Source organism: Atractosteus spatula, chromosome 12 (assembly GCF_055471065.1).
Source record: "Atractosteus spatula isolate fAtrSpa1 chromosome 12, fAtrSpa1.hap1, whole genome shotgun sequence".
Classification (NCBI taxonomy): domain Eukaryota; kingdom Metazoa; phylum Chordata; class Actinopteri; order Semionotiformes; family Lepisosteidae; genus Atractosteus; species Atractosteus spatula.
The window spans coordinates 1,021,453-1,043,004 of record NC_142717.1 but is presented as its reverse complement, the minus strand read 5'-3'; the positions used below and the strand labels follow the sequence as shown (position 1 = coordinate 1,043,004).

Sequence of the window (21,552 nt, the reverse complement as noted above, 5' to 3'; positions counted from 1 at the left end):
TTAATGTACAATGTTGTACAATCTTTGACGGACTCCTTGAAGACCTCAGGAAACCAGCCAGGCCTTCCCAGCCCACTCCATGTTCTGGCTCAGCCACTTCAGAGCCGACAGAGGGTCCAGTGTGAACACCTGCTCTCCGCAGACGTTGACGGTGGCATATTTAATCACCAGCTTTGGCCTGGTGATCTGGGCAGCTGACACGAGTCTGCTCACAGCTGCATGGTAGTCACATTCACTGATCGACCCATCTTCCTCTTTCCTGGGAAGGAAATGACTGCACTTCAATTAAAAGCAGACACGTTTAATGAAGCCACGTTTAGCATTTCTGTCAATGTACAGCGAAATGAATTTAAGTACTTATATAAAAATATTCTTCAGCAAAGACTGTGAACCCAATAGAAATGATCCCTAATTGGTTCACAAACTGACAAAACTGCATTTTTGATTACACTGTTCACTAAAGCCTACGCAAGTGTCATTTCTTTATCTAAATAAACTTTACAAACATTAAAAACAGTTCAAATATCTTTGCTGGAAGCACTTTGGATCGCTCCAAGAAAAAAAAAAGAGTAACCTATTAAGCAACATGAACGTATCCTCTCTCAGATTTTAATACATTCAATTTACAGAAGTTTGTAAATGGTCTGTTATAAATGTGCTTTTAATTCAGAAAGCTACAAAACATACCTTTTCAGTACAATCTGTAGAGCGTATGTACAAGTACTTGGATTCTGAATGCTGTTTGCATTTGAAACCATGAACATTTCGAAGGCCAGTGTCATCTCGATCTCGGTCAGGGAGCAGGGGACGGAGAGAAGCCTACAGTACGTGTTTTCTTTGACAGGGGGGTAGCAGCCCAGATGCAGCGCACCTGACGACACAGAAGAGCAGGCTAGGAACGAGGAAGGCTGTGCTGCTCACCGAGCCTGATGTCCTTATTGTGATCTACAGGTATACACTGTCTTCAATCATTGAACAACCTTTTTTTTATAACCATCTGCGATTCATGTTCACCATGCATCCAGTTTTCAATGACAGTCCTGTGTATTTTACTGTATTCATGTTTTTGAGAGTGCTCCACGGTATGTGTGAAACACGTCTGTAAAATGTCTACGCCTTTAAAAGCTATTTTCATCAAATCAAGTGCTTTACTATATTTGTAAACTTGTTTGTTAAATCTTACTTGCTCCTGTGCAAGCATCTGCCTACAACTTTATTTCCTATAAGAATAATCACTGCACTTTATCATATATTATTTTTACAATACCTCATGATTTTCTGAACCACATCCAAAATGTTAAGCAAGATGCACTGCATTAAGATCCAGAAGAAAACAACAATGCCAATTCTTCAGTACATAACTGGATTTTGCTTGTAGAACAATTCTGGTAAACCAGGGATGGGCTCTCTGGTCGTAGAGGGCTGTGGTGTCTGAAGGTTTTTAATCCATTTAATCCAAGTCAGCTCTCAAAGGAGAGCTCATTCAGTGGCTGAATAAGTACCACCACAGTTCAAATCAGGTGCTTTGAAGGGATCTAGAAAACTTACAGCCACACCAACTTCCCAGAACCAGGAATGTCCATTTCTGCGTTGCACAATGGAAAATATCCAGCAGTCTTAAGTTTATAGTTTACAGTGCTTGCTGAGTAAACCTCATACTGGTTCAAAATGGCATGTGAATTCAACTTCCTGAAAAAAGGGTAGAGGAGGAAAAAGTGAGCACTTACATTTGTATAAGGATCTTGCCTTCACCCACGAAGACTGTCTTCCCAATCTGTCAATTAACTTCCTGAGCAGGCCAAAGTTCACAGGTATCTTCTTGCACACCATGAAGTCCACAGCGTTGGACGACACTGTCAAATTGTGCTTCTCAATGCAACACTTTAATAGTCTGTTGAAAACTGGAACACACTGGGAAACAGACGATGCATCTGAAACTGAAAAAAAGACTTTCATGAACAGAGGACAGTAAGTCATGGCCCTGCCCTCCTTCAAAATGCACCTTGGCTTTCAAGGATAAGCCAATGGCACCAAAAGAGGCTGGAAACTATGCCGCCTAAAACTGGCAACTATGATTAAATAATGTTTATGAAAGACTCTCCACTTCTGTGGCACTACATGAGATGCAGGAGGATGTCCAACTGTTAAAGACATGGGACCGCTGAGATTCTCCCAAAGTGACACTGGGAACACTGGAACACACACAGCACCGGTATTCCCAGCCCCCGAGCAGGTAGAGGACAGCCAGCCCCCGGCGGAGACGGCCTCGCTCACTCACGGCCGAGTCAAAGACAGCGCCCCCAGCAGGCGGCCGTGACCTGCGCTCTCCAGGTCAGGGGGCCCAACCCCTACGGGCAGGAGTCACCGCCGTGGCTACATACCGTACCTGGGAAGTCCTGGAGCCCGGGGAGCTTCGTCAGGGCCTCCAGGGCGTCTCCGAGCAGGCCCTTCCCCGCCGCCTCGTCCGCCAGCTGGCACAGCAGACCGCTGCGGCTCCCAGCGTCCCCGGGGCTGCACGGCCACAGCGCGGAGCTGCTGACCCACTCGGACGCTGGGGCCGGGGGGAGAGAAAACAGAACCGACGTTTTCACTCATTCCGCATTAGGAAAAGTATCTGCGGCCGTGAACTTGCGGAGCCCACCGATTCCGAGACGACCAAATCTGTTTTTTACACTTGGTCAGAAGAGTACAAATAGGGCCTACACACACTGCCCATCAAACCCCCTGGAGCGCACAGAATCGGTAAACAGGTCTACCGCACGATCGATCGGCCAGTTTACTAAAGGGGGCGTCCTTCAGAGCGACAGGTGATGCCAACTGCGTTACACTGAAATCAGCAGCCAGCCCTAAATGGATGCATTTACTAGGAAAGCCAGCAGTTTCTTTTACCCTCTTGTGCAGGTAAAAAAAAAAATCATTTGGCTTGAACTTGTTCTTGTTTTGTTGTTTCAGCATCCACTTCCACACAACGAGAATACAGTGACACCAGAACACACACAGTTCGCCTCTCATGCAGTGGTGTAAGAAGCCGCTTTAAAGACCCTGCCGTCCACAGTGCAGGGTCTCTACAGGCTCACACTTCCTGGAGCAGGCTGGCGGCCGCCCCGGTACTAACACGGCCCGGCTGGCTGCTTAGCATCCGAGATTTGACAAAATTGGCCTACAAGGAGTTTGCACGGCTGCCAGAATTAGTCACGGTTAATACATGAATGCATCAGCAGAAGCACCACCTTTCAATACGTTTATGGCGCCTTCCACGCTCCCAGTGTTGAGGTAGATATCTGCTGCAACGTTCACAACCTGGCACAGGGACACGTGGCGCTCGTGCCCCAGGAGTCCTTTGAGCGTAAAAAAGTTGATCTTCATTCCGTTTAAGGCTTCCAACAATTTCCGACCCTGTTGAACAGAGCATTACTGTCACCCGTCCTATTCCAACAGTTCCTACATCCCCAGGAAAAGAAAACTTCTCAGCGGGAAAGAAAATAAATCAGTACCAATCTCTCATGCCGAATCATGAAAGAGAGAAGTTCGCCAAAGACATTTTCTTACAGACACCGAGCTCATTATAAACAAGAAACACAAACATGGATAAGTCAATATGTACTGTGTGAGATCTAATCAAGTTTTTAAAACTCCCCCTAAAAGAGACCGTCATCTTTACTGTTCACCAGCAGGAGAATATGAATAAAAAAGTGCTCAAGTATGAAAACTGTTCACATGCCCAACTGAGCAGACAAACTACTGTAGTTACACCTTCTAGTGCCTAATCTCGACTCGCCTAATCAAACAAAGGCCTACATGAGGTCAATCCTTCAATCCACTTGCCTGGTGGCACTTGATGGACACCAAGAGGCCCTACCTGTGGCAGTGCTCTTACCACTCTGCTTAGCCTACCTTTGTCCACTGCTGTGTTTTGTGGTACCCAAACATCACAGAAATTCCAATTCTTCCAAGCAAAGTTCTGCCCAGCTCATTTATTCGGCCTTCTTGACAAACTGGAAAGACCATTTTGAAAACAATTGATAAATTATTCCCTTTACGTAAAAGCTCCTGTCACTATAAAAGAACAAGCGCAACATAATTGGTAAATAAAACAACAAACATGGCAACAAAAACCTTAAAAACTAAGTAACTACTACTCAAAGGAGATTATACAGTATACAGACGAGAAACATTTTTACATAAATAAATAAAACCAACACACCTGTCTCGACAAATTTACAGAAAGGAACCAGTGGAGTTCTCTCAAGGTCTTTCAAAAGTGCAGAAGCAACAGAAGCACAGAATCTGTTGAGACTGGCGAGACTCCCGCTGGTACCGCACACGCTGTTGAAGACGCTTCCCAGCGTAGCCCAGTCTTCCTGCTCTTTACATCGCTGAAGACAAAGACAGAAATCAAAGATCAAAATTCAAGTCCATCCCCTGCGGCCTGGGCGTCATGGGTTCGAGCCCCGGTCACTGACTGACCGCGACGCACCCTCCGGGCAGCACTGAAGAAACACAGAGGCTGGGCATTAGCCAGGCAGCTTTCTCTTGTGACTCCTCAGCTCTGCCTTCGCTAGAGAAGACTGGTGCGTCTCAGCTGCTGTTTCAGCTCGGCCTTTTTTTTTCTTTGTTTTTCTGACATTCTTTCCCAGTCCCCTTTGTGCATTTCACCGAACGCATCACCGTTTTCTTTGCTACATTTTTAGCTCGGGCCTGCAACTGTGTCGGTGGAAACCTGCGCAACAGAAGACTTCAGACCCCCGGAGACACAGTTTTACACTCTGAGAAGTTGAATATTTTTTTTTTTTATATATAGTGCACTTGTATCTGATGTTTCAATACAAGCTGGTTTCATTACTTATTCCAAAAGCTTGATTTCCTCTGAAATTAAAACTTGAGCACAAAAAGAAACAGTGACCTTGCTTTTTTTAAATGCAGTATTACCTAAGAAATGCTATTCAAAGGTATATAACAACTCTTTAAACACTCTTAAAGCAGGTGCAGCACCCATTTTTAATGAGCTGACAATCTATACAAAGGGTAACAAAACTGAACCAAATAATAATATAGCAGTAAGTCTTCTATTCCATTTAAGGTTTGAAAACAAAAGTGGAAAATCATTTATACAGTATGTAAAGAAGAAACAGTCAATATGGTTTCAGAAAGGGTTGGTATTGTTAAACTAGCAAGTAACAGATCCACACGTAATGTGATATGGTATAACTGGATAACACAGGAATATCCACTAGGACCACCGTTCCTCATAATTTGTATTAATAACGCAGATTGTGGTAAATCTGTGTTGGGTCCTCTGCTCTCCCCCATACAGTTAATACCAGTGATCGCGATTCTGGTAGAGGCGCTGAAATTGATTTACAGACGATACCAAAATATCAAACAGGAGAGCAGCAAACGCTGTAGAAGCAGCAGAAGAAATTCAAGGAGACAACATTCAGGACTAAGCAGATACCTTAATAATAGATATATTAAGATTAAACTTAACGTGGAGATGTGGGGTGTCACATGCACAAAACCAAACCGGATGCAAGATGGGCGAAACACAATGAGAGTAAATAAGTTCCAACTCATGAGGAAACTTGTCAAGTTCGCAGACCGCACCCAGACAGAAGGATTAGCAAGAAAAAGGAAGCAGCAGCAAACGGAAATTCAAACAGATTTAGGTTCCGTACAATCTAGACAGTAAATGCATGGCAGATGACCTTAAAACGCAGACAAGTGCAGAGTGCTATATGCACATACCGAAAACAAACTAAAGATGTAAAAAGGGAAACACTGAGCATGAAAAGTATACTTACAAAAAAAACTTAGGTATTTATGTTGACGCATCATTTACGTCTTCTAGATACAGTAGGGAAGCAATAAAAAAAGGCAGACAAAGTGTTAGTGTATACAATTCAAAGCGTAGAATTTAACTCAAGTGATGTTATAATAAAACTGCATTACGCACTAAAAACACTTGATTGAGAATAGTGAGTTATGAGTCTGGCGAGGCTGTCAAAGATACTGCTGCTCTGGAATCAATCTGATTGAAATGAAAGCCCCAACACTGGAGGGCTGAGCTGAAGCCACTGAAATCCTCCACCCCAGTGAGGCACGAGTCCCAGGCTACGCGTGGGTACCGTGAGGACGTTCACTGAAACCCGAGACCAGGAGGCCACATGCAGTGGGAGGAGGGAGCTGAGGCAAGAGCACGCTCAATTCCCCACCTCTGTGCTCTGGGCCTCTATCAGCTCGACTGGGAATTGACCAATCCTCTCCGAACTTTCGCACCTTGGTTTCTGGTTTAGAATGTGGCCAGAAGGCATTTCCAGATGTTCCAATAAGCTGCGTGAATCATTTCAGCCCAGTTGCCAATTGATTTATAGTTATGACACAGCTCTTCAGGGCAGTTAATGATTTAATGATGAATATTTACTTGGTTTTCCTATTTATATTTGTTTCATAAGATCCCAGTTCTTCTTTTGCAACTGCAGAGACACTCCAGTATAGACCAGCAAGTGTTTCTAGTGTTATTAGAGCTGCTTTTTCATGTTTGGGTAGCAATGGACAGAAAATGCCTATATTGGGTACTGCTCATCCACGATCGACCAAAAGGCTCAGCTTGAAACTCACTTGGGCCTTATTTTCTCAGCATTTATAAGCTGCTAAAAAGTCGGACTCCCGTAGATCATTTTACACTGCTGAAAATAATGATACACAAAATGTCCAGGCAGTGGCTAGAATCGCATTTCCATTGTTAACTTTTTTTTGGTACTTTTGAAATGGCTCATGTTCAAATCTCAGGTAGCCTGGGAATGTTATATTATAGACAGGTGCACCAGGAAAGATAAGACAGAAATTTGGGTCTTGAGCTACCAAGTGGGCAGTCTGGCCTGAAAAACTTTTTCAAAGTCTTCTAAGGAACTGTCACACCGATTAAACTGAAACTTGGCAGACTACTTACAGCTGAAGTTCTGAGATTTTCACACATGAAAAGTTGGTGCATTAATTTTTACGCCTCTAAAGCATAATAAACCGTTCTGAGCAACACAGACCATCTTTCACTGCTTGAAAATGTTGACCAATTAACTCAAAACCTTAGAGGTTCAATTCCAGCACCAGCAGGGAGGATATATTTGAAAACAGTGTTCCTGTATAAATCAAGCTGATAGTGCTGCTGCTGCCACTTCCACCACCATTGTCAGTACAGTCTGTGACATTAACCCCTGCTGTTTAATACTGCTTGACCAGTTAACTCCAAACCTGGCATCTTCCTAGCTTGTACACCATTAACACTCAAAGACACCATTTTGTGTTGCCAGCTACAATAACAATTTAATAAAAACCTGCTAGATTGTATGTACAGCTCAAGCTGCCTCTGACCTGCACCTCAAAAGCTGCTTCAACCAAATTTGTCCTCTTACACAAAGCGCTCCTGCTCAAAGATGGCTCGGTCAATCGACCCAAAACATACAAGGTATCATCCTAGATGATCTAACACATGGGAATAGGGCTGTTGCTTAAGCTCAGAAGGTTGACAGAGTAAGATAACTTTTTGGCAAACTCCAAACTACAGGCGTCGCAGGAAAAGCCGCACCTGCTGACTTGAAATTTGGCCGATTTCAGACAAAATGTTACTAAAATATTAACTCCTTGCATTTGTGTAGTAAATTTATCCAAAAGGCCAAAAGGACAAGGAAGCAGTTTAAACATAGCAGGAGTCTATGTTTAGCGCAGTACCCACCTGAACAAGGCCTGTTGGCCAGTTTGAACACAGAGAAGTGACAAGCAGCGCCATCTGAATTCAGGGAGATATTCAGGGAGGCCAGATTTTGGGATTGCATAGTTATATTTAGTCAAGACACCAGAGTTACACCCTTACATAATGGCTTTAAGATTAAGTCTAATCTAAGTTGGATTCAGACTAAAAAATCTGAACTATCTGGAGATCATGAAGAAACATTTCTGTTTAATTGCAGTACAGCTATGTACAGTGCTGGTGTACAACTGCAACACTCTTTCAGCGTTAAAGAATTACACCGATATTTACATGTTAGTTTGAACACTACTGGTTTGAGAACTGATGCACTACAATTTGAAGATGTTGGTGAGCTGGCCGTTTTAGTTAGTGCTGAACAAATTATGTCATATTTTACATTGTCACTAATATGATAATTACCTAGTTGACATGCGGTATGGGCTGTGTATCTAAAAGATTATAATGGCCATAGTCAAAACACAGTCTACAACATGACCTCCTGCTGCTAATGACAATCAAAAATATCCTAGAAACCTCAGGTGAAAAACTGTAGCAGGCTGGGGTGTTGATGGAATCTGCCAAGTTTTAATTTCAGCTTTCAGGGTAGCAGGTCTCAAGAAGCACATTAAGAAATACTTCAAAGATGTGGATCAGGTCTCTACTTGATTAACACGTGTTTCGTCACGTGTCATTTGTGATGCCTCTGCCACTATACCTGCCAAGGTGAGCTGATCCGCTGCACGGCGTCCGACCAGGGTCGCTTTGAAATACCATACGGAAAACTTCAAACAAGAGCAAAATGAAAACTCCTACCATCACCAGACGTCTTCCATGTTTGGAACATACAATCTACATACAATTAAATCAATTTCAGCATCTCCATTACCACAAATAAACAAGCGTAGTGATGCAAAGCAGCACTTTCAACAATCTGGAAATACATGCTCTCTGTTGATGCACACTATGTACATCTGTTTTAAAATTATGGTAAGAAAACTAAAATCAAATGCAGTCATAACAAAAAAAAGTCCTCCAGTAACGTAGAAATCACAATTTTGGGGCAGCTTGTACAGACATTGAACAGTGTGAAGATCTGTCCTTCAGTGTCCACTGTACCTTAGAAGCTTACCTCTAAGTCAGCGATGGCCTCGTCGATCTCAAACTGCTCTCCTTCTTCCTGTTCTTTCTTCAGTGCCCTGCAAAACACATGATCACAACTTCGCAAAGGGTACCGACAGATTAAGCACCTTAGACAACTGAACAGCATCATGAATGATACCTGAACAGCAAAGAAACTGTTATAAGCTCTGTTACAAGTTCTGACTGCAATGTTAAAAATCAATCGAAACTGACTCAGAGTAAGTGATGTCAAGTCATTAAAAAAAAAATACTGATTCCTAGGCTTGTTTACCAAAACACACGAGAAGAAGCCATTGGGACCACCGCACTGATTTAGTTATAACTCTCTAGTGCCAGGACTGGCCATAATATACGCAACATCACTCCTGAGTAAGAAATCCCCCCAGAAAGGGAATCGGTCTCCAGCTCCGTGTCTTTGAGAGGCGGGAGGGAAACGGAGCTCCTGGTGAAGACCTGGAGTACCCAAGCTGCAATCGAACCCTGGACACAGGAGCTGCAGGAGAGCAGGGTCGACCCCCTGCCAGCGGGACGGCCTGTAGCTCCACCCTCGTGGGGCAAAACAGAGCGTCTCTCGTCGATGTCACACACCCACCTGGATTTCATGGACATGATGACATCTATGTGCTGCCTGGGCGCTTGAAGGAGCTCGAGCTGGCGCTGCATGAAGGAGAGGTTGTCCTCAGAGAGTTCCAAACCTGCCTCGACGCACTTCAGGAACAAAGGGACACAAAATAAAAACACCACTGACTGCACAGCAACTGCCCAAACACAGCCCTTCAACAACAACACAGTGAACTGAGGATGGAGATCAGAACTCTAGAGAACCCTCACGTGTTAGGGATAAGGGCTCCTAATTCACTCACAGAAAATAGTTAAGCACTTCCCAAAGACATACCTTAGAAGTCACTTCTAAAAGAAATGGAACTGCCTCCTGGTGGCCGAACCTTTTCACTTTTTTATACACCTGAAGGAGGAGGCCGGTGGACGGCTGCCGAGGCAGAAACATGGTATCAGGCTGGTTAAATGAACATCTCTTGTTACAGGCAAGACACATCCATGACATGGATCAAGGATCAAGTCAAGTTAATACCATCTACAAAACACTGGATTGCAGTTAACTAATTTGTAATTTGCCCAATTCTCAAGTGCCTCATTGGTAGTTACTGATGACTGCAAAAAGGGTTAACTAGTTGCTGAAAAAGCTATGAATGTTTGACACAACTTAATCATTAATGCATGTTTTAATATTTTCCTGGAACCAAGACCATGCAAGCTCTTAATAAGCTTTATTTAATCTGACATATTTCTTTAAAAAGTCAGTGTTAATTGCAATACCTTGTACTTCTGCATACCAACATAATGGAATTTCTCGTCATTACTCAACACAACCTAGAGTACAAATCTGAGTGTTTAATATACATAAAAAATGCTGATAATACAGGGAAAAAAAATCTACTTTTCAGTGTAAATATCTTACCAAGATTCCAAACGTTGTGGTAACTTGTATCACAGCAAATAAACCTCCAAAGAGACCTTTCCTTAACAGTGTTGACAGCAGGACTTGCAAGACATCGGATTTAAAATAAACTCCGGGGTAAGAATTCTGATAGTACCTTGTAAAAACAACAACTGAGGAAAAAAAAGTATAAAAAAAGTAAAACACAATCATCAGTCTTTAGGATTACAATGTGATGATGTGATGCGATGACACACACTTCAACCACTATACATAATTTGCTTATGACAGCAAAAACGATAGTCTTAAAAATAACTGGTCAAGTAAACTATCCATCTATACATGCAAACTCCTCACTAACACGATCGATCCATAAAGGCAAAGGAAACAATCCCTATGCAAGGAGAAAAACAGTCCTGTCTCTGCAGTTCCTACATAATTGCTCCTTAATTCACCCTAAAATAAATCTGTAATGTAACATGAGTACTACGTTGGCTTTAAGGATAATCCAAGACACAGGAAAAAATCCATTAAATTAGCATGCAGGTGTTACCCCCACCTGCACGTTGTAAATAATCTGGATTACAAGTGTTCAAGAACATCTCAACAGCTTCCATGCAAAACTGAAAGACAAAAACAATTACCCAATAACTGTCTTAGTGAAAGAAAACTCTGCACTACGCCATCACGAAATAATTTCTACTTAGGCAATAAAATAAACATAGTAATAATTCAAAGCTAAATGGGCCGAACACCCTTTTCTGGCGTAACCTCTGTGTTAATGGTTTTAGGCCTTTATCTTTAAACCACCCCAGTGATCCTTCTGGTGTGGACAAAAACCCTGATCAGGAATTTAACTTGACACGTTTTATGCAGTTAATCAAACATTTACTCCTCACACTGACTCCCAAAAGTAGGAAGAATCATGTCAAATTATTTCCCAAATTCCAGTGGCAACAATCGAAAAGCAATGTTTCATCATTTCGGCATTCCTTGTTTAAAAAAAAAAGGCAATTTTAAACTTGTACTTATATCTAAAGTATTTCTAAAATAATTTTACACAGAAAAACAAAAACATCAGTAACCGATATGCATGTTTAAGTATCCAGTAAAAATAAAAACTCAGTTTGGAACTTTTTAAAAACCTCCAGTGACAGTTAATATTCAACAAGGATGAGATTTTAACATCTACTTCTACCAAGCAACATGTAACTAGAACACACCCTAGAGAACTGTTTCAGATAAGACGAACCTTTTGCCTTTCATCAATAATTCAGAAAAGTATTTGCCTCGTCAGAGACAGAATACAGGAAGATAAAAACGCCACCTAGTGACATACTGTGACCAGCAGGGGGAGCTCTTTCACACACAAATATTCCATAAAAACCTCATATTCATGCCCAAATAATCCAGAATTCAGGGTTCTGGCTAAACTGCAGTTAAAATAGCTCAGAACAGCATAGTTCTTTCCATTTTTTAAAAGCCAGTTTAGGGGATTTCCTTCCTGTACCATCCAACTCATTACAATGGCAGAGCAAAAAAACAGACGCCGCTGTGGGGCTCCCGGCTCACCTTCTCGTCTCCCTGCAGCGGCACGTGCAGGAACCGACAAGGCTTCCGGTAACAGCTCATGGTGGCGCTGAAGAAGAACTTGCAGTATTTCGACCTGTTGAAGCCGTCCTCCGCGGCTCCGCTGCCCTAGAGAGAAGCCACACACCACCACTCAGCAGGCCGAAATCATTTCAAAACCGTGCTTCACGCACGACATTCGTTTTGCGTCTTTAACCTGAAACTCACTGACGAGAGTAAACGTACTGAGCTGGGCATCACTGGGCCTGGCTGCTGCTTCTCGCTGTCGGGTGCCTCCTCGCTCTCCTCACTTCCAGCCTCGGAGCCTTCACAGGGAAACAACACCACGGTCTCGTCTTTCTCAGAATAAAGAGCTTTCCTCTAGCTCCAGCGCACAGACCTCACCTTCATCACATCCACATCACAGGAGCGGTATTGCATTGAAACAAAAGACAAATACATTTTTCATGGTGCGACTTCCCGTCACGCTTTTTAAAATCAGAGACGGAAGACGGCGAAGCTTGTACCAATGCAGCCCTCGCGTTGCTGGGTATCATCATTTCCTACAACAGAAAGCACTTGAAGGGCTGGACGATGAGTAAGTAATCAACCAGCTCAGGTTCAATTCCGACACGACTGCGGGACACTTCTAGAAACCGCGGCGAAGGCTGGGACCCACCGGGAGCAGCTGCAACAAGCTCCTGTCCAGATCTTGCCTCCACTGTCCCCAGGAGCCTGCTGGCACTGTAAAACAGAGCAAGCGCAAGCGTCTTATTTCACCAATAACGAAAATACAGGAGTCTTCATGAGAAGGAGCAAATAAAGGCGGTATTTCCCCCCTATTTCAAACTAGGCGTTAAAATGACATGAAACCACCCTATGTCACATTAAAAGCCATATTAAAAGTGCATTTTATTTGCTTACTTTACATCACCACGTTACATCACTAACCAGAAACATTATCATAAGTTTCATCAAGAGAGACTTTCGCCTTTTCTGTTGTGCAGAATGTTTCCAAAAACTGTGATTCGGTGGTTAAGAAAAAGAAAGGTCAGGTAAAAACAGGCCCTGCAGTCTTACTTTGTCTCGAGATCGTCACACTGTCCCTCAGCTCCGGCAGCCTGTAAGAAAGAGAAGCAGCCTTCACTTGCACTGTGGGCCGCAGCCCCTATTAGCACATCGCACACCTGCAGCCTTGTGAACATTTCTGTCCATAACTGTCCGCCGTGCACATTCTCACATCTGATCATAAGACAGAGGCAACCGTGACCGCTCTTAAGAAAGGGCGCATGAAATTCCACATTAAATTGTGTTTACACACACAAGACAAGGTACAGATCCAAACAGTGAGCCACCGTGCACAGGTACCAGTTCCTGGGTTCAGACAGTGTTTGGCATCTTCCCTTTGAACAGGCCGAGACGGGAAAAGAGCGTTCAGCCCCTCCGGACCTTCCTGAAGGGCCTGGATCGAACTCTCAGGGACTTAACTACACAGCGGTCATACTTCCTCCCAGGATCTGACTCCCTTTAACAGGGAAATGTACTTTCAGGGATGTGCACGGTGTGAATCATCTGTAAATGGCATTAAGAAAAATCTCGTGTGTAACTTAGAAATTAAGTAAATTAAGTAAATTCCCCTGCTGGGAAAAACAAACAAACAGAAGGAACTAGGTCCCCCACGAACTAGTTTGAGACTGTATTGTTAATTATCCATCTCCTTTGCTGGTTTTTATTAAACAAATGGCCTTAATCACAGCAAAACTGTCCCCAGCAGTCCAGGGACACAGTGCTTTGCAAAAGTATTCAGACCCTCACACACCCTCACACAGTTTTCACGGTGTTGCTTTAAATCTTGAAGGCATGCACCCTGAGGTAGACATTGGTATCAGTTACAGCTCATCCACAAAGTACAGAGTCGGGGATAAAGCTGTACACAGAGGCACACATCAGGAGGCGGGTATAAAGAACTCAAAAGACCCTTGTCATCTCTTTGAGCACGCCGACACCGCCTGGCAGCTCAGACTGCCCCTCCCGGCCGAGCCGCCAGGCAAGGAGGAGGCTGGGGAGGGTCAGGGGCTGTGAGGGGAGAAATGCGCATGAGTCTGTAATACCCTGGTCACGCTACACAGGCGCCAAAAACCCCCACCTCAAACCCTGGAATGTGTCTGCAACAAAGCACCTAACTGAAGCTGCAAAGTGTCTCAAAAGCTTCCGTGGTCAGACAAGACAACAGTGAAACTGCCTGGACCTAAAGCGAAGCGTTACATCTGAAGCAAACCCATCCTTACTGTCCCGCACGGTGGTGGGAGCAGTACGGAACTGCAAAGCTTTCCCAGTCCCTGCTAATGAGAAGCAGGTCCTAGACTGATGGGAACAAAGATGGAGCAAAGCGCCAACAAATCTTAGAGGGAAAAACGGCTTCGAGCCTGAAACCCAAACAGAACTCCACCCCTCTCAGAAGGACAAGGCCCCAAAGCACACGCCCAAACCCATACCGGAGTGGCTCAAGACTACGAAAAACCCTTATCGTGCGCAGTCTCGACTCGAATCTTACGGAGAATCTAAGGAAAGACTCAACGCCGGCTGTGCCCCTAGCATCGTGAGAGAACTTCAACAGCTCTGCCAAGAACAACCATCAAAACAAAAACCACCCTGAGCTGCTGCACCAAGTCGGAAACCTACCCAAAAACAACCAGCTGTAAGAGCTGCCGCAAGCGTTTCCGACATATACCGAGCTTATGGGTCTGAGTACTTATTCCAGCATCCTTTCAGTTCGTTAGAAGTCTTCAGTTTGAGCATTTCTGATTCTGAATATTAAGTTTAAAAAAACTAGACGCATCGTTTCATAGCTTCATAAAATGGGACACCATAGGATGGGTCATACTTCTGCATGGCACAGAGTGCTGAGCAATATTTAACTGCACTGACTGGAGCTAATCCCAGGGAAGTTTTAAGGAAATACACCCAGCACCCACATAGAAAATTGGTCACTACAGTAACATGGTACTGCACAGAAGCTTGACATAAATTACAACACAGACGTGCACATTGCATTAAAGCAGAATTTGTATTTTAATGAGTAAACAGACAATATGTGATGCACAGTGTGTAGTAAACAGCTGACAACATCAAAAAGATACTGTACCCAACAGACTCTACAGTTCTTTGAGACAGAAGGGACCACTTACATACATTTATACAAAACTTTGATTCTCCAATAATCTGGATGCTGGCGAGTCCACTGTTGTCTTTGGCAAATGAGCAGTTTTTCCTTGTATTTGTTTCTATCACAAGACTGTGTGGGTGCAAACATGCCTCCTGCACAAGATTTACTGATCACTCCAAAGCAGACAGTCGTGCTAATCTACAGAACTCGGTGTTTGCTTTTACTCACTATCTTAACCTTGCGCACCATTCTTCGTATTTTAAAGATGAAAAAATAAAAGCTCTTGGCTTTGTGTGGTTGAGTGGACATGTAGCGGCATAACTCTTTATTAATAAAGTTCTCATGTAATTTATGAAGGCCACATTTCCCCCAAAACAGCATGTATGTTTAAACTATTGTAAGACAGAAATAAAGCATTACAATATTTCTGATACTGTACCAGCTGACTCACCGCCTCTTTCAAAGTTGAGCAGTCTGCATGTGCTGATGAGCCAGTAACTGTTTCAGAAGGATCCCCACCATTAGAGGATGAAATGTTAGTACCAACACCTGTAATGTAAAAGTAGAAGTTTGGAGGGGGGTGGCAACATCAATGATTTGTTCCATAGATACTTTAACTTTTGATAAACTTCAAACACTGCAGCCTAATCCTTGCCCAAAAATAAGCAAATCACGGGCATAATTCATACATAAGATTTAAATCTACATGAAGAAATCACTGTGTTAATCAACTTTAAAATAATTAAAAACTGCGTTTTTATTGAAATGAATGTAGGTTCAAAAATTTACAGTTTACGTCTCCCAGAACAATTTAGGACAACATTAAAAAAAAACTGTTTAAAAACATTCTAAAAATAATTTTTATTGTGAGCGCCATACCTTTCAGAGTGGGCACCGAGTTTCCCTGTATCTGCTTCTTTGGGCTTTTCAGTCCAGTGTGAAACCCATCACTAGAACACAGAACACTTAAGAACCAACACACCAGTATTGAGCCAAAGCTCTTCAAGTGTTACAGTGCAGTAGTACTTGAATGTGGTTATTAATAGCATAGTATAATAGTATAATTAAAACCACAATTCAATACTGAAATTAGCCACCCCAGCCTTTTCAATTAAACAATCAAAAATGCTTCTGAAAATACTTTATTTCCTAAACTCACTTAACTCTTATAAAATTTGAAATGTTTAGAGCTTGCACAGATGAGCATCTGGCAGATGTGGCTACTTTCATTTAGAAAATAATTTGGAGGCCATGATGACAAACAAATTTTATAGAGAAGATGGACTTTCAAACTCCTCTTCCTACAACGTGATGAGATCTCCAAATGAAGCAACTGAACAGACTTTTTTCTTTTACAGAAACACATACCTCAGTCTGTTACCTGCTGAAATCTTGTAATCAGACCCTGTCTGGGGTGCTTTTGTAGGCCTGAGTTTACGAATCCCCAAGCTTTTCTTTTCACATCTTGGCCTCTCTACAGCCTCAATCACTTCTCCTAGGCTTCCAAACAAATCTGGATCGTCCTGGATCACATCAAGAACGATGGCATCCTGCTCGTATGCTCTGACCACGTCCATAATGTGCTCAGATGGCTCTCCATCACTCGTGCTCGATGGGTTACTGGTTACTGAAGAGTGGGGGCCAACTGGACAAGCATCCTGTATTTCACACATGATCTCTCCAGAATACAAAGTGGCAAAATCCTCGAAACCATCTTCATCTTCAGAAGAAGATCTACTTACATCAGGAACAGATGCTGAATGGTTTGCTTTGAAAGCTGAGCATGTCCTCGGCCCTTTAATTTTCTGGTCTGCACTGGGCAGAGGCTCAGAAGTCAAGGTACAGGGATCCACAGCTGGTCTCCATATTGTCCACTGCTGGAGAGCTTCAGACCCACCATTAAGAGGGTGTCCACCTACGCGTGCGGATGTCTCGCATTCTTCCAGTGGTGCAGAAACACAGTTCCTTTGAAAGGGAATACTGAACTGATGCAATTCTTGCTTTTTAGAGTCGTCGCTGCCTGGCAATACCTCCTTTTCACCATGGCTACATTCCTGGACAGTCTGTTCTCTGTCTGGTGTGCTCGGGTTGCTGGGAGCCGCGCTGCACACTGTGCCAGCGCCCTGATGCCCTTCTGGTGTCATCAACAGAGATCTTGAATCCTGCACAGTGCTTTCCTGGGATGCCTGGGGGGGCGTGTTGGAACCCAATGAACTGCAAGAGCCCAGGCGCCCTTTCAGAGCGTCGTCTTCCTGTTGTAGGGACTGACAATCTGCGCTCAGACGTATGCTTGCTTCACATTCGGCGGCTGTCATCTGCACTGCAGCACCGCCTGCTACATTAGAATCGACTGAGGTGTCAAGGCAACAAGGCGTCCGATCTAAAGACCTGCTGAATTCAGAAAACCCAGGCGCTGGTGCTGCCCATGGCTGACCTTTCAGCCCAGGCCAGGCAGCATACGTCCGCGCGCACGAGAGCTGCTGCCACGCCAGATAGGGCACAGCTCGTTGACAGCTCGACGGATTCCGGCTTTCGCAAGCATCTCTGGGCTCTTCCTCCTGAGGGTCATCGGAATAATCTTCTGTTGGGAGACCGTCCCCAGCAGCCTCCGATTTCTCAGAGTTCCACCTTTCTGCGTACCCACTCCTTTTGAGTTCATTTTCTGCCGGGCAGCTCCGCAAACCGCCAGACAGGTTTCCTAACGTGACTTCTCCCAAACAAAGGTAAGGGCTTTCAGCACCCGGAAGCAGCTTCACCTCACCGTTTGTCAATACAAACGCAGATGCTCCAGGCTCTGCGGCACCAGTACACTGTTCCGGTTGTTTTTTCCGTCTTGTATTTAAGGACTTAGCTGGATCTTCAGCTTTTCCACTGGACACCTTGCTTCTCTTAACGCTGGGCTCCTCATGTACACCACACCCAGCCTTGCTGCCTTGGCTCCGTTTCTCACAGGATCTGACACGGGCTTTTTGAAGGAGCCCACTTACCACATCTGGTAACTCCTGTGTTGTCTTCTTTGGGACGGTGCAGTTTGTCGTGGGAGAGATGGAGCCACTGGTCTGGGAGTAGAAGGTGATACCCTCTGCGCAGCGCTCGTCACCACGTTTCAACCAGATCGGTTTCCTGCGTTCTTTTTTGAAACATTTTATATTTTTTCTTTTCAGTTCCGCGGGCAAAACACACCGATAAGCAGCAATATCAACAGGAATCTCAAGCACTTTAGCTATATCACACAGTTCAAGAATGGGATACTTATTTATCCCAAAGTCACTGATTCTGGGCGGTTTTCCGATGGCTTCTGACAGGGCTGTGCATGGCTTGGGCTTCACCCTGGACTTGGAAGTTTCAGATTCTGTATTGATCTTCACCGAAGGACCTTTAACTGGTGTACTAACTTTTGGATTCTCGTACTTTATTTTAGTACACTCCAGACAGCACGGTGGCTTGATCGCTCTTCTTTTGTGCGTCCTTTCAGAGGAAACACTCACAGCTTGTTTTGGCGGCTGACGTAGGAAACCGGAGGACAGCGGAGAACGTCCATCCTTTTCTGGAAGCAGAAAAAAAATGTTGACAGTTGAAAAGTCAAAATCTCATAATGACTATAAAGAAAAGAGATAAAACAGATCTCCTTGTACTCTCTCACATTAACTCTCTCAATAACTTGCACACCACTTCTCTACTATAGACAAAATTGAAACAAATTTTAATGAAAATTTTGCATGACGTACAGTGTCGATATTTATGTTTTGCAGATATTTTCAACATTATTGTGGAGGCACTGATTGTTTTTAAATCATACTGCAAGGTGAAACAGCATACACTACAAGCGCTAGTATAAAGAAAAAACCTTAGATTTCATCTCTTAAAACTTCACAGAAATGTCCATGTTATTCTTTAACCATGACACTAAAAGCTTAAAAGGACATGAAACCAATCCGCTTCAATGGGCTCTTTTCCTGAAGGCTGTCTTCCAACTATTTCTTCCTATGAAGGAGAAACTAGCTAAATTGCAATTCACATGATCTATTATATATCTCAGAACCATTTGCGAATGCCAATGCTATTATTTCATCATGTTTAGCCATAAAAGTCTATTTGTATAAAAAATATTAAAATATAAATGTGAATTACAGCAAATATTGAGACTAGCCCTTTTCACTTCAGCTATGAATGAATGAGCATGTACTGTGACTACAGTGTAACATGACTCAGGAATCTGACAAAGTATTATCACATAGATGCAATAAATAGTTTATATGAGTGATATTCTACAGCAGTTACTTTAACCCTGAAAGAAGCATATTTTTCATTCAGACATTTTTAACGCAGCACTAAATATACTGTCAAATCAGAACAAATAACAGTTTCCACTTAAAGGACATAACACGACAAATAGCAAAATTCATTCCAACCAAATCTCGGGCACTTCATGAGTGAGCTATGCATAAGTTTTGTTCAGTGCTGACTTTGGACACATTTAACTGTTAAAGGTCAAGCAGTAAAAATAATAAACACCTGATGGGTAACATCAAATGCACACAGTGGCTTATGCTACACTGTAAAACTTATTTACATGCTACAATCAGGAGTGTTACAGTTCTCTGCACAGCACTCTCACAACCACCACCCAGGTGGGGCTGCACATTGGTGGAGGGGAGTCCCCATTACCTGTAGAGCACTTCAAGTCTAGTTTCCAGGAAACCCCTATATAAGCACAAGGATTATTCATTATTATCATGATTATTACTATTATTAGTCACTATTATTATTATTACTACTACTATACTTCCAACTGATCGATAAACAGCAGTTCCTGAGTGGTCCAGGGAGAGTACTTGACATGTAGGACACTGAACACTCACAACCAGCTTCTTTCTCCTCATCCCAGACTGGAGTCCTCCTACCTCAAGCTGGTAAGGACATGTCACTCCTGATGTTCACACCAGAACTACAGTCCAGTCATGTATGTGGCACAAAGGTAATTACTGTAACACCCTGCAGCGCCCAATGAGTGAGCTACTGCAATAACAGGGCTGTTGAGCTGATTTTTAAAAATCACCATCAGGAATCTTCACCCTTCCCTTGACTATACATCATCTTAACATACGCGATCCTGAATGGTTTAGTTGGGGGTTTTTTTTAAAGGCAAGACGCGTAGGAGAGACTGGACAAACCAATTCCCAATCTCACAACGTACAGGCTACGTAGGTGTCATTTGGAGAGGCGGGACTCCTATGACCCGAGTCTCGGCATGCTTTTCTCGGACTGCTCAACTCTCTCACACACTGACGTTTCAGACACCCCACTAATGACTGCCTCGGTTACGAGTTAAAGCCAGACATTAGGTGGGTGTTTTAAAGTGATGGCTTGAGAAACATCTGCTCCTGAGACCCACTGGGAAAGCCGTGTTTGCACAGGGACCACCGCTCCGGGTCTGCCACAAACGTTTTGAAGGCTGTCTGCGTGGTCTTTCTGCTACAGTTCCTCACCTGGCACAATCTGCCCACACGCTTCTCCGTGGGAGACTCCCTTATTCGCCTTCCAAGGCGCCCCTGTGCTCCCTTGGTCTCCCGAGGGCCCGGCGGACCCGGCCCGCGAATCCGGCTCCGGGGAGGCCGAGAGCGGCCGGGGCGTCGGACTGGGAATCGCGGCCGCGCCGCTCGGCGCTTGGCGAGGCCGCTTCCGTCCACCCGTCAGCCTGGCCGGTCTTTTTTTCTTTTTCCTGGTCCCACCCTCGCTGCTCGGTGACCGTGGCTCCCCGGCCCTCTCGATCGGCGCTTCATCCTCGGCGGTTTCGTCGCGCTGGCCGGCGTCGGACCGGCCGTTCACGGGCAAGGCGGCGGCGGCGGCGGCAACTCCTCCCCTCTCCCCACTCGGTGGCGCTGCCGCGTCGGGCTCGGCACGGCTTTCCCGTCCGGACCCCCCGTTTTCACCAGCTCTCTCTCTCCTTAGACCCCGGCCCCACCTCGACTGACCGTCCCGTAAGCCAGCAGCGTCACTCCCTGACAGCCCAGTACCTGTGCCGCACTCCTCGGCCGTCACGTCTGTCTGCTCCTCTGTCTCCTGCTGCTGCTTCCCCGCCGTGAGGGCGGGTTCAGCGGCGAGGGCGCTAGGGCCTCCGGCATCACACCCTCCGGCCACAGACCTGGAGCCACTCGGGGCTGCGGGTGGTCCAGCACCGCCGGCCAGCCACCTCCTCCGGCTCGGGCAGCCATCGCCGGCTTTGCTGGGCGGCGTCCTGTTGATTTTCACTCGGCCGCAGACGGGGTGCGGCATTTCTGCGGGTTTCTGCACGGACGCACACGCAACCTACGGTAGAAAACCGCTTTCTGGTATCCCGTCACAACGGGATTGAACACCCACCTGCATGCAACTAAACTCAACCTCGCCCAGGTGTTTTTTTGCATGCACTCTCCCCAAGAGGAGAGCCAGGCAAATCATTCCAGGAAAGGAAATCAACCTGACCCCGCTGAGCCT

General features: G+C 44.6%; 1 protein-coding gene across 1 annotated transcript; it reads right to left on the bottom strand.

The window, feature by feature from the left end:
- Positions 1-27: 27 nt before the first annotated feature.
- Positions 28-21,351, bottom strand: topaz1 (testis and ovary specific TOPAZ 1). The gene is made up of 20 exons (XM_088929538.1): positions 20,565-21,351; positions 16,444-18,622; positions 15,955-16,025; positions 15,527-15,624; positions 12,990-13,030; positions 12,589-12,653; positions 12,156-12,235; positions 11,913-12,038; positions 10,900-10,963; positions 10,362-10,513; positions 9,780-9,872; positions 9,477-9,592; positions 8,874-8,940; positions 4,205-4,376; positions 3,895-3,995; positions 3,231-3,396; positions 2,387-2,551; positions 1,728-1,937; positions 688-871; positions 28-274 (listed from the first exon to the last, which is right to left on the bottom strand). The coding sequence occupies exons 1-20, from the start codon at positions 21,349-21,351 to the stop codon at positions 46-48; spliced, it is 5,166 nt and encodes a 1,721-aa protein (XP_088785664.1). The 3' UTR covers positions 28-45.
- Positions 21,352-21,552: the final 201 nt, after the last annotated feature.